We start from the raw sequence: 15,765 nt of genomic DNA on the forward strand, positions 1-15,765 counted from the left end.
ATACCAATGCATGTCTTTTAAGGATCTAATTTATATGTATTGGGGTCTTTGTTTCCTGTTTCTACTTTTGATTTTGGATGATAAAATTATAGTCTGGTTTCAGTTTGGGGTTGTTATTCACCAGAACATTTTAGAGAAGGAAGAAATCCAAATAGATGTATTTCCTTTGGGTAGATAATTCTCATTAATGAAGAAGACTCATTGCAGACCTAGGATTAGAAAGTGATCCCAAAATGAGGGAGCGGGGAGGAAGCTGACAGAAGTCAAGCATTCTGCATCATGTCAAAAGTTTCCTTATTGTTCATTATTACAACAAGAACATCTGGAATAGCGATAAGCATTAGAAACCAAATGACAGTTTCATGAGTTAGAAATATTTGTTTATTTGGAATTTTTCTTTGAGGTCCTAAAATCTTAGACTCTGAGATCACACGTGTGTGTGTGTGTGTGTGTGTGTGTGTGTGTTACACACACATATATATATGTATATATACGTATGTATGTATATGTACATATATACACAAGTTATGTTTGAGACTATGATATGTGGCAAGTCTGTCTAACACAGAATTGTGAAGGTGAAACTGCAATCCCATAGAATAAGAAAGGAAAGAGAAGAATAATAAAACGAAGACATTTCAAGCCAAATGTAGTTTCAGGCTGCACTGGAAAGACTTAATATTAAATTAGAATTTATGCCTCTGCTTTCATCTAAAGAGCAAACCACATGGTGGAACTCTTATCCTTTATCCACATTTTTGCCTTATCCTGATGCTAACCACAGGCCAGTCACTGAATATGGGATCAGAGCAGTTTTTTGCATGCCTCTACCAAACCATCTAAATTGTATACAAGAAAATTAGCTCCCATCGTCTGCTTTGAATTATTAGTTAATTCTTGATATGTAATATCGTGGGTTCCAGAGTGTCTCCCCACTTCTTTTTGTCTAACTTAAAAAAGCCATTCGCAACTTTTTGAAGTGTGAAGTTGGGAATTAGTGGCACTAACGTGGCATTTGATTGGTCCCTGAGGAATACCTCTATGAAGGTTTGGTTATATTATTTTCTACCAAAACTGTATTTAGTTGCCATGATGAACATTTGAGACAAAATTTCATCTGAAAAACTCCCCTCTGCCTTGTGCATCTGGCAGCAGCACATATACTCAGAGCCGTGGCTGCAATTATTGTCATTTCTCTGCATCTCATCCTATCACCCTATAGTTCAGGTTCCTAATTTGAAAAAAAAAAAAAAAGAAGTTGTATGTCCTATAATAATTGACAGTTTGGGGTAAGGAGAATATTAAGTTTCAACATAAAAAAATAGAAACATTTAGGGGCGCCTGGGTGGCTCATTCAGTTAAGCATCTGCCTTTGGTGCGGGTCATGATCCCAGGGTCCTGGGTTCTCTGCTCAGCAGAGAGTCTGCTTCTCCCTCTCCCTCTGCCTCCTCCCCCCTGCTCCTGCTGTCTCTGTCTCTCTCTCTCTCTCTCAAATAAAGAAATAAAAATCTTTAAAAAGAAATTCCGAAGACCCAAAAATTTACCTAGAATTTAAAAAAAATTAAAGATTTATTTATTTGAAAGACAGAGAAAGAAAGAGAGAGAGCAGGGGGAGGGGCAGAGGGAGAGGGAGAGAATCTTCAAGCGGACTCTCCACTGAGTGTGGAGCCTGACATGGGGCTAGATCCCAGGACCCTGAGATCATGACCTGAGCCGAAACCAAGAGTGAGACACTTAACCAGCTTGCACCACCCAGGCGGCCCCAAAATAGAAACATTTAAACATACTAAATGACTAAATAAACAGCTCCAAGGAACACAGTGGCAGTATGATTCTCATTCTGTCAACATTGACACATCACCCGAAGTTGGTAAGCTTGGAAAAATGCTTGCAGAATGAACAAAGGTTGAGTAGGAATATAAATTAGGGACTTCATAATGTGTCTGAAGTCAAGGTGGCCGCATCGGAGCAATGATAGTATTAAGAATAAAACGTAAAGGGAGCTATTCCAAAGAGCTGCTCAAGGACGTACAGCTCTAGGATCAGTGAGGCATAGGAAAGAAAAGTTGATTTGGGTGGTTCAGGCCTAGGCGTCTAGGAGGATGAGAACGTTTATGGAAAATCTCACCAGTTTCAGGAGAAACGAGTGTGAGTAAAAGTGACACACGTAGCTCTGGAAATGTCTGAGCGGGGTTTGGAAGTGGAATCCTGGAAATTGAAAACAAAACCTGGGCTGGTGATAGAAGTTTGGAATTAAACGTCACAATCGAATCTGTTGGGAAAAATGGGTCTCCAAAGTCCTGATATAAAAGGAAATATTAGGAAATTGAAGACCGATCCTTAAAATTAGCCCTTAATGAAGCTGGGGAAAAAAGACAAACTAGAGAAGGAGAAAGAAGGAGCGATCAAGTAGAAAGGACCTGGATCGTGTGGCGGGTTCAGGCAGCAGCTGTTAAAAATATTTGCACCACATGCAGAAAAATCACTTTGAGATGTAAGTCTGGCCAAAACATGAAATAACAGGACATCACTATGCTTGTCAGATATCAGATTATTGAAAAGAGGTGTTTATGTTAGCTGTGGTATTTATAATAGCTAAAAAAGAAAATAGAAATCATTGGCAAACAGCCAAAAAATAAAAGTCAGAGTACCTCAATTTTCATATCGTGTTATATTTTTATTTTATTTTATATATTTTTAGTTCTCTGTAAAAATATTTCTTCATGGAATATCTTTTTCTGTGTATTCAATGGCAGGCAAACACATGGTTTCTGCCTTCGTTGAGCTGAGAGGCTCGCGCAGCAAGAAATTGATTTTAAATCTGTAGTCTTTTTTTTTTTTTAAAGATTTTATTTATTTATTCGACAGAGATAGAGACAGCCAGCGAGAGAGGGAACACAAGCAGGGGGAGTGGGAGAGGAAGAAGCAGGCTCATAGCGGAGGAGCCTGATGTGGGGCTCGATCCCAGAATGCCGGGATCACGCCCTGAGCCGAAGGCAGATGGTTAAGGACTGCGCCACCCAGGCGCCCCTTAAATCTGTTGTCTTACAGAGGCTTGATAGGGTTGAGGGAGGGAGCCTGAATTGGGACAAAAATATTTGATAACTAACGGAGAAAATTTAGAGGACATCTTTCTTGTCTTCTACTTCTGACAAGGAAAGGAAAACCCTTTATGTAGGAAAAGAAAACCCTTTATGAATTTTACTGCTTTTGGAAATCCAGCCATGTGAGAACTCCATGCAAGTTTTCTAGGAAATGATATACAAAGATAGGTAGTAGTTTACCAGGGTTAAGTTGTTTTATCTTTTTTATAATATTTGAGTTTGAGTGAGGTCACTGGAGAAAGGAAAGGCATACATAGAAAGAAAAATTACTCAGTATTTTGTAAAAGGTTTTGTTCTTTTTTCCTCGGGGTTTTGTTAATTACCTTCCAGTTTAGTGTTGATGTTTTTGTCCATTACTTCATATTTTGGTCTATAATTAAGAATGTAAGTCATTTTTGTCACTATAAATGTATCCTTTGTATTCTGTACCATTTATGGTACAGGTAACTGCTTTTTTTTTAATCATGGTTATGCCATAAAAAGGAAGCAAATAGTTATATCCAGTATATCATTAAAATTGAAACTTGTCTAAAAAATACACAGGGATTTACTAAGTAGTAGGCTAGAAATTCCCATCATATTTATGCCTATTGATGTCTTGGGGCCTTGACTATCATACAGGGTGCCTGGTTAGCCATCATATTGTAATCAGTATCATCAAGTCTAGCTTATCATATTTGATTGCAATAATTAAATTCCTTTAAGTTGCTAATTTGAATGATACAACAACACACATTGAAAGTACTGCTTTCCCATTATATTGCACTACCACGATTTTCCACAAATGTATTTCTTTATTGCCTAGCAGGATTTTCACATTACGTAGAAGCCAGACTTTGCAGAACAAAGTAAATATGAAAACACAGCTTTATCCTTGTTATAGTTAATTGGTTGGATAGCGTCCACCATTGGCTAGAATATTATGCTCAGAGTAAGATAATACTCTCGAATTTTATACTGTATTTTCATAGACACATGTATTTTACACAGGCACAGTATTTATACACAGGTTTAAAAATCATTAATTTTTGTAGTATTTGAGGCTTCCTCCAACTAACGGTGACATTGGCCAGCTTACACTAAACATTAGCTATTTCATACCTAAGCATACACTTCAGTTGAATGTATTTGAGAAAAGTCCATGTTGCATCATAAGAAGGGAAAAAAGTGTGTGCTCTGTAAACCTGAATGTATTCTTTAAACCTGAATATATTCTTTATTTGAAAGGAATTGAAGTAGAGGCTCTTTTCCTCAATGAAGGCAAAGATTTTGTGTTATAAGTATGTCTATATTTTGGAAAAACATCACTTCTCACAAACAAGGTTGAGGTAACGAGCATGTGAAAGAGGCATTCTTCACAAAAGGGACTCTAGTGGTAATGTCAGCTTGCTGAAAAGTGATAGCTTAAGAAAAGATAATTCTTCTTGTATTTTTGGCAGAGATTTCATGATTCTCTTTGTACTAAGGCATTTTATGGGTCCAAGTTGTCTACCTGAAGATTGTACTTCTATGAGAATAATTAGGTAATTGAGCAACTGCAGACGGAGTTGTGAGTCCAACATTTGTAAAACACTCTTGATGCTAATTGTTTGATCGCTGATGACAAGTCTAAGGGCTCTGTGTGAAAGTTAAATAAGTGCTCAGAAAATCTAGATTTTAAAAATATTTTTCTATGAGTGTAGTCTGTTTTTGCTCTTCCTCTTTACTTATATGAGAAACTATAAAACTTCTCTTCCACTTTTTCTCAGCACAGAAATAGAAATCTTGTTTCTATTTGGTCAGCCCACCTTTTTGGAGTGGTTCTTTTTCTTTTCTTTCTTTCTTTCTTTCTTTTCTTTCTTTCTTTCTTTCTTTCTTTCTTTCTTTCTTTCTTTTTTCTTTTTTCTTTTTCCTGAAAAATGAAACCAGCAGCGTGCAGGCTGCCAGCATTTTCCCCTAGTAAATTCGCCATCATCTGGGGCCCAGCCTTTAGCCTGGTTGGCACAAAATACAACTGAGGCCCCAACTTAGGGAGCTTGATATTAACAAATTCACCCAGTCAATCTTTTAATCTACAGTGAGAAGTGTGCGTATTAGAGAACTGGAACATCCACTTCTACCCCAGCATTTCAGCATTTCCTTCTTCTTAATAATAATAGCAAACACTTCTGCGTACTTGTCATGAACCAAAGCTCTGTGCTAAGTGCTCTAGCCGGTAGCATAGTATCTGGCACGCATGTTTGTTAAACGTTAAGAGCGAATGAACACATTACTCACTTAATTCTTCCACCCACCTAGGAAGTAAATCAGTGGGCCTGCTACTGTAATGGATTTGGGCTCTGGGTCAGCACTTTTCAGCTTTTGACCTTAGGCAAACAAATTACCATCTCTGTTCCCTAGAATCATCGTAAGGGCGGTGGAGACTAATAGTACTTCCTCCTGTGGTTGTTGTGAAGATGATGTGAAATAATGTAAATAAAGCACTTTGAACTTTCCTCACTTTATAGATGAGAAATATGATTGTGAAGAAACCTAGTAATCTGGCCAGGACAGCACAGCCAGTGAGTGGAGGAGCTGAAACTCCAACCTAGGTCTTTTACTCCCAACCAGAAGTTCCTCACCACTGTTCCCTTCTACCTCCCACATGCCAATGTCTTCAGGCCTTCAGGGAATTGAACGAGCCCGCCATTTATGATCCGAAGTCTTGTGCTAGGCCCAGAACTCTTGAAGGCCTTTGCTCCCTGGACAGTACTTCCCTAGGCATTTCAGATGTTTGCCTCAGCTTCTCCTCTGTACTCTGCCTCTGTGGCCACCGGGATATTTTTGATTGGCATATCCCCTTCCTCTGATAAGATAATAATATCTTTAGGTGTTGGTTGGGTCTCACTTAAGTCGCCTCTGCATGCCTGTGCACTGATCATTGGCCACAACCTAATGCTCATTTCTTTATTCTCTTTCTTGGGCAAAACATCACTGCATCCCCGTGTGCTGGCAAAACATCCCACCTAGGTCTTGAATAGCATCAGAAGACCTTTGAGTGGCTCTGTGTCAGACAAGCTGAATACACGCCTGTGCCTCAGGGGGTCTCCACTGTCAGACCAAGGAGTTAACCTTACTTCTCTCAGCCTGCTCTTGTATTGTGCGGTCAGATGGTGCTCAGTTAATTGTCTATCTAACGTAGGACACGCAGGACCATGAAACATAATATTTTACTCTATTTATCCATTTCCCCCCTTAATTTGTATCATTTCAGAGATAAATTTAGTTTAGTTTAGATAATTTAAGTATAGTTCTAGCATTTGTATAGATCCATAAGGGTCCAGAATTCAGTTCTAGTGCATGCATCTTTTGGCATTTCACACGCCTGCATAATTGGGTCCTTAATATATTCCTTTTTGAACTGTTACATCCTCACCTATAGCCAGAACAATCCTGGATAGCTTAAACATCCTATAGACAATAAGTCTAAATTATTAACTTGACCTTTATTATTTCATTTCATTTTGCTTTGATTTTCACTTGTCAGTTTACAAAATTGATGTGTTTCTGTCATGATAAAGAGGTCACTCTGACTAGGGTTTCACATGCCATTAGTTTCTACTTTGGTAAGTATAAATCAACTCAAATATTCTTTGTAAGGCATAGTTTGAAGATGTGATGGCGTCTCAAAAAATCAACAGAAGTTCTCTAATCTACTGTAAGGTCTTTAATTTTTACCCAAGTTAGAATTATGCATATAGCCAATTTCTATGATTCTACTGAGGCATCCCTGAGCAGATGGAGCAAAGCGTCTCAGAGAACAAAATTCCACGGAATCAAATTAAAGCTTGTAAACAGAAGTAACTGTTAATTACATAGGATAACCAAATAATGACAGTTATTTGACATTTGGGAGTAATTTGAACATTTTTAAGATTTCCTATCCAAATAATTCATTTATGTTTTATGAAAAAAGAAGTGGAGAATAAAAAAGATCTAGGCTGTACTGGCCTTTCTTAGAGTCCATTACACAGAAGAGGCTTTTTATTTAGAAAAAATATATTTTAAAGGATCTTCTGTTGCTTTCAAAATCGGATATAAAACAGAATCGTCTTATGCCAAATATTACACAATTGCAGGGTCTATTACGTGCTGAGATTTAGTGGAACTAAAAAAAATATGGAAAAAAATTCAAAATATGCGGTTTGGAGTGAATTTGGAGTGAGTGGCCATTATATCCCCGTTTTATCACCTATGGAAATGCGATATGGTAGAATGAGAATCAAAATTAAAAAGGTATTCCAAACATTTTAGGTTATGATCTTCAAAAAGATGAAGTTTTGCAGGAATTTTTAAAATCTGTGATCCTGAGGGTGTTTTCCTGCCTCACAGAGTAACCTACACGAGCTGTTTGGTGAAGTCCAGCACCTAACACTCTCTCTGGACAGGATTTACCAGCACTGATGTCAAGTGGAGGAGCAATGCAGATCTCCAAGTTACGGCTAGTCAAGGAACTCTTCCAGCAACTAACAATCTCATTCTTGACAGAGCACCAGTCTTCATGCTAGAACATTTGTACTGTAATACCAAGGATGTCTCAAGGGAATTTCAAGGGAATCCATTTCTCATCTTCAGCTTCCAGATGTCCTCCCTCCTAAAACTCTCCTGAGCTGGAGGATTCAGGCCTCGTTGTGGCTTCTCCTTTTCTGCCTCTTCTTTCTCAGTCGCCCTTCTCTCATTTTAACAGAAAGGCGTAGGTCTCCCAGGACCTCACCATTGTGAACCTTGCCTTGAGATGTTTAGTATTGGAGTACCAACAGAGAGATGCCGGGAAACTCAGTGTCTAGGAAGTCTCCCTAAGCAAGGCTGCATAACCCCTCCCATCCTTGTCTATTAATAAGGGATGCATTCCAATAAAACTTTATTATCAATGCTTTTTAAATATTTTTAAATATTTATCATAGATTTGTGCTATCTAGCTCAATTATGTACTACTAATAATTGTGATCTTGATTACAAAGGAATTTTTGAAGGGCTTCATTGTGTCAGGAAGTTTTTTAAAAATACATTTAACTTAGGGGCACCTGGGTGGCTCAGTCAGTTTAGAGTCTGCCTTCAGCTCAGGTCATGATCCCAGGGTCCTGGGATCGAGTGGGCATCAGGCTCTCTGCTCAGCGGGGAGCCTGCTTCTCCCTTTGCCTGCCACTTCCCACTGCTGTGTTCTCTCTCTCTCAAAAATAAATAAATAAAATCTTTTTAAAAAATACAGTTAACTTAGATTTTGAAACATATTTTTGATAATAAAGTACAATGTAGTCATAAAACTATTTTAAAGTATAAATATGTAATTCACTAAGGTAAAATCAGGAAAATGGAAATGGAAATACAATTTCAAAGAAAAATAGGACTCGCGTAAGATTTCTAAGTGTCAATGAGTATCTTGTTCGTGGATTTTTTTTCTTTAAATGGATGATGGTGGGATGAAATTGCTGTGATATTTATATGCCGTAAGTAAAAAAAAATGTAATACAGTCATTTCATTTTAAAATGGCAATGCCTGTGATATTATATTCTTTACAACTATTTAAATTTGGAGGTGGGAATAATATACTTTGGAAGACAGTCTTTAGTAGATACAGGAGTAAAAAAATTCAAAGCTACAGTTTCAAAGTCAATCTGTCAGAGTGAAGACAATTATTCAGTATTGATGGTGCTATCCCTAAATCCAAGCACTCAAGTGCCTGACGGGGTAGGCAAACGTAGTAAAGTGCTTGTCACACTCATAGCCAAGCGCAAAGCCAGGTGGACATCTAAGTAACGTATAGATAGCATCACGTCATTTGCATACAGAAGCTCAAGATTTGTTATTGCTAAACTAGGTCAGGGAAAGAAAAGACAAGAAAGAAAAAGGTTTAGGGATTATAGCACGTGGTTTGGCTTCACAGTCTTATGGGGCCAATTTGGGACATGTGTTCTCCTAAAGATAGTCTGTGTACTTATCATTTCATCGTCATCATCTGTAAAACGACAAATGATGCAACTTCTTAGAGGCATCTGAAGACTCTTCTTTGAATGTGATCTTGTATTTCAAAGGTGCTAATTTTGGATGGAAACCTTTGTCTTTGATAGAACACAACAAAAGATATTTTTTGTCTCAACATCTTATGCTTCATTCCATCAGTAGTCTTTATTCAAATTCAATAATTGCTCTATTTAATGAAAAATACAATCTGGGGGTACATCTGAACTCTGCTTAATAGTAATGAACCATGATAAAATTTTACTTTCAAATAGAATAAGTTTCCTACAGAAATAAATTTTGTTAATTTTTAACAAATTTAGAAAAATGGTGATTTTTCTCTATTAGTTTCATAGATTCTAAATCAAAAAGGTAGAAATTTGAAGCCTACCTGCAATATATAATTCTTAAAATATCTTTCCTTTGAAAAAAGTGCAAAATGTTAGTGTATACGCACACTTTTATATAGAATATATTTTTTAATAATATATGCTATGAATATACTTGTATTAAAAGCCTTTTAAAGAAAGAAGCCTAAATAATAGCAAAAATTGAGGTCAGTGTAATAATGAGGTAGAGAATTTCTGCTACTGTTCACATTAAAGAGTAAACACCTCACTTTTCTCTGCTTTTTTGGAAAAGGAGCTTTTTCACATTCTAATAATATGAAAAGATTCCGATTTTATAAGATGTGTGAGTATAAAATCTTTATGTAGCTCAACATCTTCATTTCTTACAATTACCAAAAGGTAAGAAAAGCAATGAGAATCCGTAGAATTGAGCATATAAAACAAAACCTTACCAGGCCAATTTTCTCCTGGAGCTGTTTGGAGGAGGGACTGGGTGCGTGTAGCCGCGCTGAGAACTTCCCTTTATTGCTTCCTTTGGCCAGCTCTTGCACCCCTGTAACACAAAGGGGTGGGGGGGATGGAGACACCTCTCTTCTCAAAGCTACTCTCTTTTCCCTCAAAAACAAGCTTCTTCCAAATATGGTTTTGTTGTTTTGACATTTTATTATGAAAATATTTTTAACATACGAGAGTGTTAAACAGCTGTGTGGTCAATATCCATGTACCCATCACCTACTGTCTACAACTAACATTTCACTCTATTTACTTTGCCACGTATCTACCTCTCTACCTATCAGCCCACCTCTTTCTTTCTTGGGTAGGTAGGTGACAGAGGACGTTCTGTTACTCTCTACTGAGAGTATGCTAGTCCGTAAACATCTTGCCCGCATGTACTGCAGGGCTCACCCTTTACACGCTTGCCTAGGCAGCCCCTGCTTCCCTCCCCCATCCTCACCCTGGCATGTCTCCATTCACACCAGACTTATCACCCAGCACTGGATATAACATGGATTGTTGTGGCCTTCAAAAGTTTGCACATCCTTCTTCTACGGAGAATACCCATTCTCCTTGTTCTTTCACTCTTACTTATCCTTCGAGATCCTTTAACTATTATGATGTCAGTGAAGATTTTTCTCATGCCTCCAGGCAATTAACACCTGCTTTCAGTGGCATACTGGTATACCTTTAACAACCCATCTTCCAGGGGAAAATGGCCCTCGTTTGTGGCATTTGCAGATTTCCATAGTATATATTCTCTTCCCTACCGCTGATGTCGGGCTGCCAACATGGAGTTAAGAAGAGAGGTGCTCAGGGTCCTGGGATTGAGCCCATGTTGGGCTCTGTGCTTAGTGGGAAGTCTGCTTGAGATTCTCTGCCTCTCCCTCTAGACCTCCCCCTGCTCGTGCTCTCTCTCTCTAAAATAAATAAAATCTTAAAAAAGAGAGAGAGAGAGATGTGCTCAGTCTACTGTCACTCTCACTAGTGGACACAAGCCAGCTGGGGCACACCACTGCTACTAACACTCTGTCACGCTCTCTTGTTGTCATGCACGAGATTTCTCACAGCGGAGATCATGCCTTATTCGTATTTCTGTTGCTGGCAATTAGCATGTGGCGAAAAGGGATAAGAGTCACAAGAACGCTTAATGAATAAATGATCTGGGTAATACTGTATTCTATGTAGCACTACCCACGTGCTCTAATTCAGTTAACACTGAGGACTCCTCGGTAGTAGCGCACCGGGTTGGAGCCGTGAGCTGGATGACAGCACGAGTGATGTGTGGCAGACACCGCACGTGCGAAGAATCTCTCTTCACCCTACCAGTTGGCCCCTCCGTGCAGTGATGGTGCTGCACGTTCTGGGTCCCCTTAGAGGCTGAAATCCCCCCTGCGGGGCTGCAGCACTCACTCAGCAAGCCGCTTGTCATGCATACCTTTCCGACTTCGTGAGAAGTCGGCGAGGGGCTAAGTTAAGGTCAGAAAGGGCAGGTGTTAAAAGCAAATCTTTGAAGAGTCCCTTGTTCTGTACATTAGCCTCTTGCCTAGCTTCTGGATATAGTCGCATCGTACCCCAGGCATAAAAGAAGATTAGAACTTAACAGTTGAGACAGAGAGGGGCTCAAAAAAGAAGTGATAATTATCAGAATGGAAACGCAAAATGAAATTTTACTTAAAATAACAATTTTTTTTTAAAATATGTGAAATGTTGCCTTTCAGTTTGGGGCTTGCGGGTTAAAATGTTCTGTTCTTTTCAATGAAAAATAGTTACTTCAGTTTTAATGTAAAAGGTATTTTATGTGCCTTCATTATTTAATATGCTGAATTTTAATCTGAGCTCCTGTGGTCATTTCCATGACTTAAAGAGAGCAAGTATGTTGAACGTGACATTGTAGTTGCATTTTGCAACTAGTAAAATTCTGAAAAACGTGCCTTTTCCTTGGTCCTTCTGTAGAGTATGGACTGTGAGGGCTTGCAGTGGAACAAACATTATTTGAGTATTTCAGATTTTTGTGAGGTTATCCAAGTGTGGCATTAGTTTCATTTTGATTTTGAATATTTGGAAAATATTGAAGGCAATCTCTACCTTAAGAGATATTCATTTTGAATGCCTCTTCCCACTGTTTATGATTAGGTTATTTTTGATTTTTTGAGTAAATGTGTTCTAATTTTATAAAAAGAGTAGTAAAACTTTTTACCTATCTGTGTTATTGAGAAATTTAAAAACAGACAGCAGTTCTCCGTTAAGAAAAGTGTTGTCGGGACGTCTGCGTGGCTCTGCCGGTTAAGCGTTTGCCTTTGATTCAGGTCATGATCCTAAGGTCCTGGGATCCAGTCCTGGCATCGGGCTCCTTGCTCAGTGGGGAGCCTTCTTCTCCCTCTGCCTGCCACACCCCCTGTTTGTGCTCTCTTTCTCTCTCTCTGATTAAAAAAAAAAAAGTGTTGTAACACACTGTGAATCTCCATTTACTGGGAGTACACCTATGAATACATAAAGCAGAATAATCTGGGACATGCTCTTCAGTAAGTCATTTGATCTGAAAAAAATGAGGAATGACAGACTGGCTCTGACGATCAAAGTGTTGATTTTAACATTTCAAATTCAGAATTTATTTGAGCATATTTCTGAGAATCAGCTACTACTAAGCTATAAAGGACAGCTTATATAATTTATTTCCCTCCCTTTCCAACTTAGTTTCTTACTTGTCTTTCCTCTGGTTATGGTTTTTACAAGGCCTTTATAGAAAATTGTCTGGGAGATTATCCTTCTGATATAGTTTTCACTTATTCCATTTTTTGTTTTCCCTTTCTCATTTCTCTTATATATATACAGTTTTATCTCCAGCTATTCCTTCTTGCTGCTTTTCTTACTGTGCTTCTAAATATAGTCACCCCTTTTGGATCTCAGCCCCATTTTACATTCTTCATGTCTGTTGGATGCATTTATGATCTGGCCATGCTGTGTGTTGAAAGAGGGTCAGAATCTTTTCCCTCACTTAGCATCTCATGTCCTTGGAGTGGACTGGGTCAAACAGACTGGAAATACTAGCTCTAGAGTAGGAAATAGCACGGTGGTAGACTGAACGCAGAATGTAACGGAGTAACGGAAAATATATAGATAAGACAAAAGCCACCTTAAGGAGACTAATTGCCATCCCACTTTGTTTCTTTTCTTAACAAATGTTCCTTAGTAGTTTCTTGATCATGAATTACCTAAAACGCAAGCACAGGGACACCAGACTTTTAGATGGTCTCTAGGACAGGATTTATTGTATAAGGAATCTTAATTACAGATCATAGATAATAAATATTGTTCGAAACCCAGGATAAAGGTCGAGGCAGGGATCCAGCACACACACCATTTTCTTCTTAAATGTTCTGGCCAACAGCGTGTAATTCAAGGAACCTAGCAAATGAGAATCCATGGTTCCACTTAACATTAGAAAAACTGGATTGAAGAGTGGTTTTCTCTCATGCATTTAAACTTCCTCTACCTGTCTGCAGGCAGAATAGCTGCCAGGAGTTAAGTCCTGCCAGTCAGTATGTTGGGAGATACCTGCCATGCTGGGATTGCCACAAGAGAGTTTAAAGAAATGGTCAAAAATATGGGCTGTGTTCAGGTCAGAGAGACAAGGTGAAGAAGCCAGCTCGCTGGTACACACCTTCTGGGGAACACCTGTGGGTGTGTGAGGTGGGTGTGCCCTAATAGCACTTCTGGCACATTAACCCCCTTGGGAGAAGAAAGTGGCCCATTTCCTTGAGGGGAGAGAAAAGCAGAGGTTTTTTTTTGTTTTGTTGGGGTTTTTCCTACAGACAGTTCAAAACTGTGTGTGTTGGTGTGAGTTTTCTTTCTTATAGAAATGTTAGGGTGGTGATTAATTGTTTGACTCTCATCAAACAATGAAAAAGATTCCAAATCACGTTCTTAAAAGCCCGCTGAGAGAAAAAGCAGAACTCTTTCCTTCCAAAAAGGTGAGAAAGCGTGTCCTTATCACAGATTTAAAAAGACCAAAACTTACACCAGCTAGCACTCATGGGCTGCAGTCTCTGAACAGATTATCTGACTTAAATTGTTCATCGGGATTAGGAACATTTCTGATATTATCTCAAAAGAATATTTTGTTGTATTTCCGTTAGTGGAAGTAGAACTAAAAAAACAATCTTCTTGTGTTAACACTTTCTACAAAGTCCCATATACTGTATTAAAAAAGATATCTTAGCCCCTTTACTTTGGATTATAAAAATCTTAAGAGAGATGTTTTCCTGTGATTTGCACTTCTCCAAACATGCTTTGGGAATCTAATAAAAAATAAAAGAGATTCACTAAAGATCATATAGTATGATTTTTAAAACATGATAAAATGTTTACGGTAAAAATAACTTGCGTCAATTGATTTTTTTTTTCATTTGGAAAATACAGTAAGTGGTAGAAGTTACTCAGACAGACTTGCATGTAACTTTTTACATAAGTACTAAAATACAAACCATGCTACCATCTGTCACTAAATCCAATGCAGTGGTTTTCCATTTTCCCCTCTAGAACTTGTGAACCAGCAGAAGGTGAAAGAGTTATCAAGTGATAAAACAAATGTTTTAATAACATCCATGATGTTTCAGGGAACTTAGGGAGTTCAGACTCCCTAGTTTGATCACTTCAAGGGAGAACTTTCGAAAAAGCAGTTTCCTAAAGTAGTCCTCTCAGCATGGGGTCCGGAAATGAGTAGAAAATCCTGGTGACTCACTTGATTCTTCTTGCCAATACGCACTCTCTCTGTATAAACAGAAGAGAAGGGAACTGCATCAGAAGAGAAGGGTAGGAACCTACCCAGTCAGCTCCATGATTTTTCTCTTTACCCACCTCCCCTTGGAAATCTCGAAAGTTGCTCTTTGGCATTTTGGAGACCTCTCAAGAGCCACACCCAAGTATTAATGGCCAGTTGTATAGGTTTTTAAAATTAATCCAGAGATAAATCCACTGGGGGGGCGAGGGATGGTTTTGCTTACTGTAGTCGGTTACATATCTAAACTTGTAAAATAATTACAGTTAGATAAACGGGCACTGACTACTTAACTCTCTGTTTTAAAATATAGGAGCAACAGCCGCAGCCCGGAAGGAGGTGATAAGGAACAAGATCCGAGCAATAGGCAAAATGGCCCGAGTGTTCTCGGTTCTCAGGTGAGATCATTGTTCTGGTATTTCTGTTTGAATGTGATTATGTGTCACTTACTAAACATTTTAATACTATGATCTGGTAACTTAAGTACTTTATGAGAAAATACTTGCTTTTTCTCAGCTATTTTTTTCTTTTACATGGGGTTGTTTGATCTTCACTTTCTTAGTCAAATTGAAATATACCAAATTATTTCTATAGAGAAAGCCTCAAAATAGGCTGTTTCATGTTTTATCACTCTTTGCTGCTGGACTTTAAAACGTTTGTTTCACAGTAAGTTGAACTTGTAGTGAAATAAGAAAGCTGTTATAATTCATGTTATTCTTCATTCTGGCTCTGTGGTAAAAAGATGAATTTATCAGGTGCATTTCACTAAATTTCCAGGAAACGAACATTAACCATTGAGCTTGTTCCTGGGAATCTGTATCGTTCTAGTAAGTCATTGAGAGAAAAATAATTATTTAATGTTTCAATTCCCATGCAGTAGTTAGTTTTTAAATAGATCATGAATCATGTTATTATTAATCCTGCATTGTGAAAACAAATGTTTTTTGAAGAGAACTAAATACACTTTTCTTTATTTAAATTCTATTATCTACTATTAGGTAAGACAAAGTCACATATTTCTCCTGAAAAAATTGCTTTGAAATATGGCATATTTATATG

At 38.1% G+C, this 15,765-nt stretch overlaps 1 protein-coding gene across 3 annotated transcripts in view; it reads left to right on the forward strand.

Moving 5' to 3' along the window:
* The window catches only part of PPP3CA (protein phosphatase 3 catalytic subunit alpha), a 304,076-nt gene that overhangs the window by 274,056 nt on the left and 14,255 nt on the right, over positions 1 to 15,765 (forward strand). For all 3 annotated transcript variants that reach the window (XM_045792535.2, XM_045792517.2, XM_045792526.2), the window contains one exon: positions 15,020 to 15,104. In XM_045792535.2, the coding sequence (XP_045648491.1) occupies positions 15,020 to 15,104 (85 nt within the window). The remainder of the gene's footprint in view (positions 1 to 15,019; positions 15,105 to 15,765) is intronic.

This window comes from Ursus americanus, chromosome 8 (assembly GCF_024610735.1).
Source record: "Ursus americanus isolate L20-20 chromosome 8, mUrsAme1.1.p, whole genome shotgun sequence".
Lineage (NCBI taxonomy): Eukaryota > Metazoa > Chordata > Mammalia > Carnivora > Ursidae > Ursus > Ursus americanus.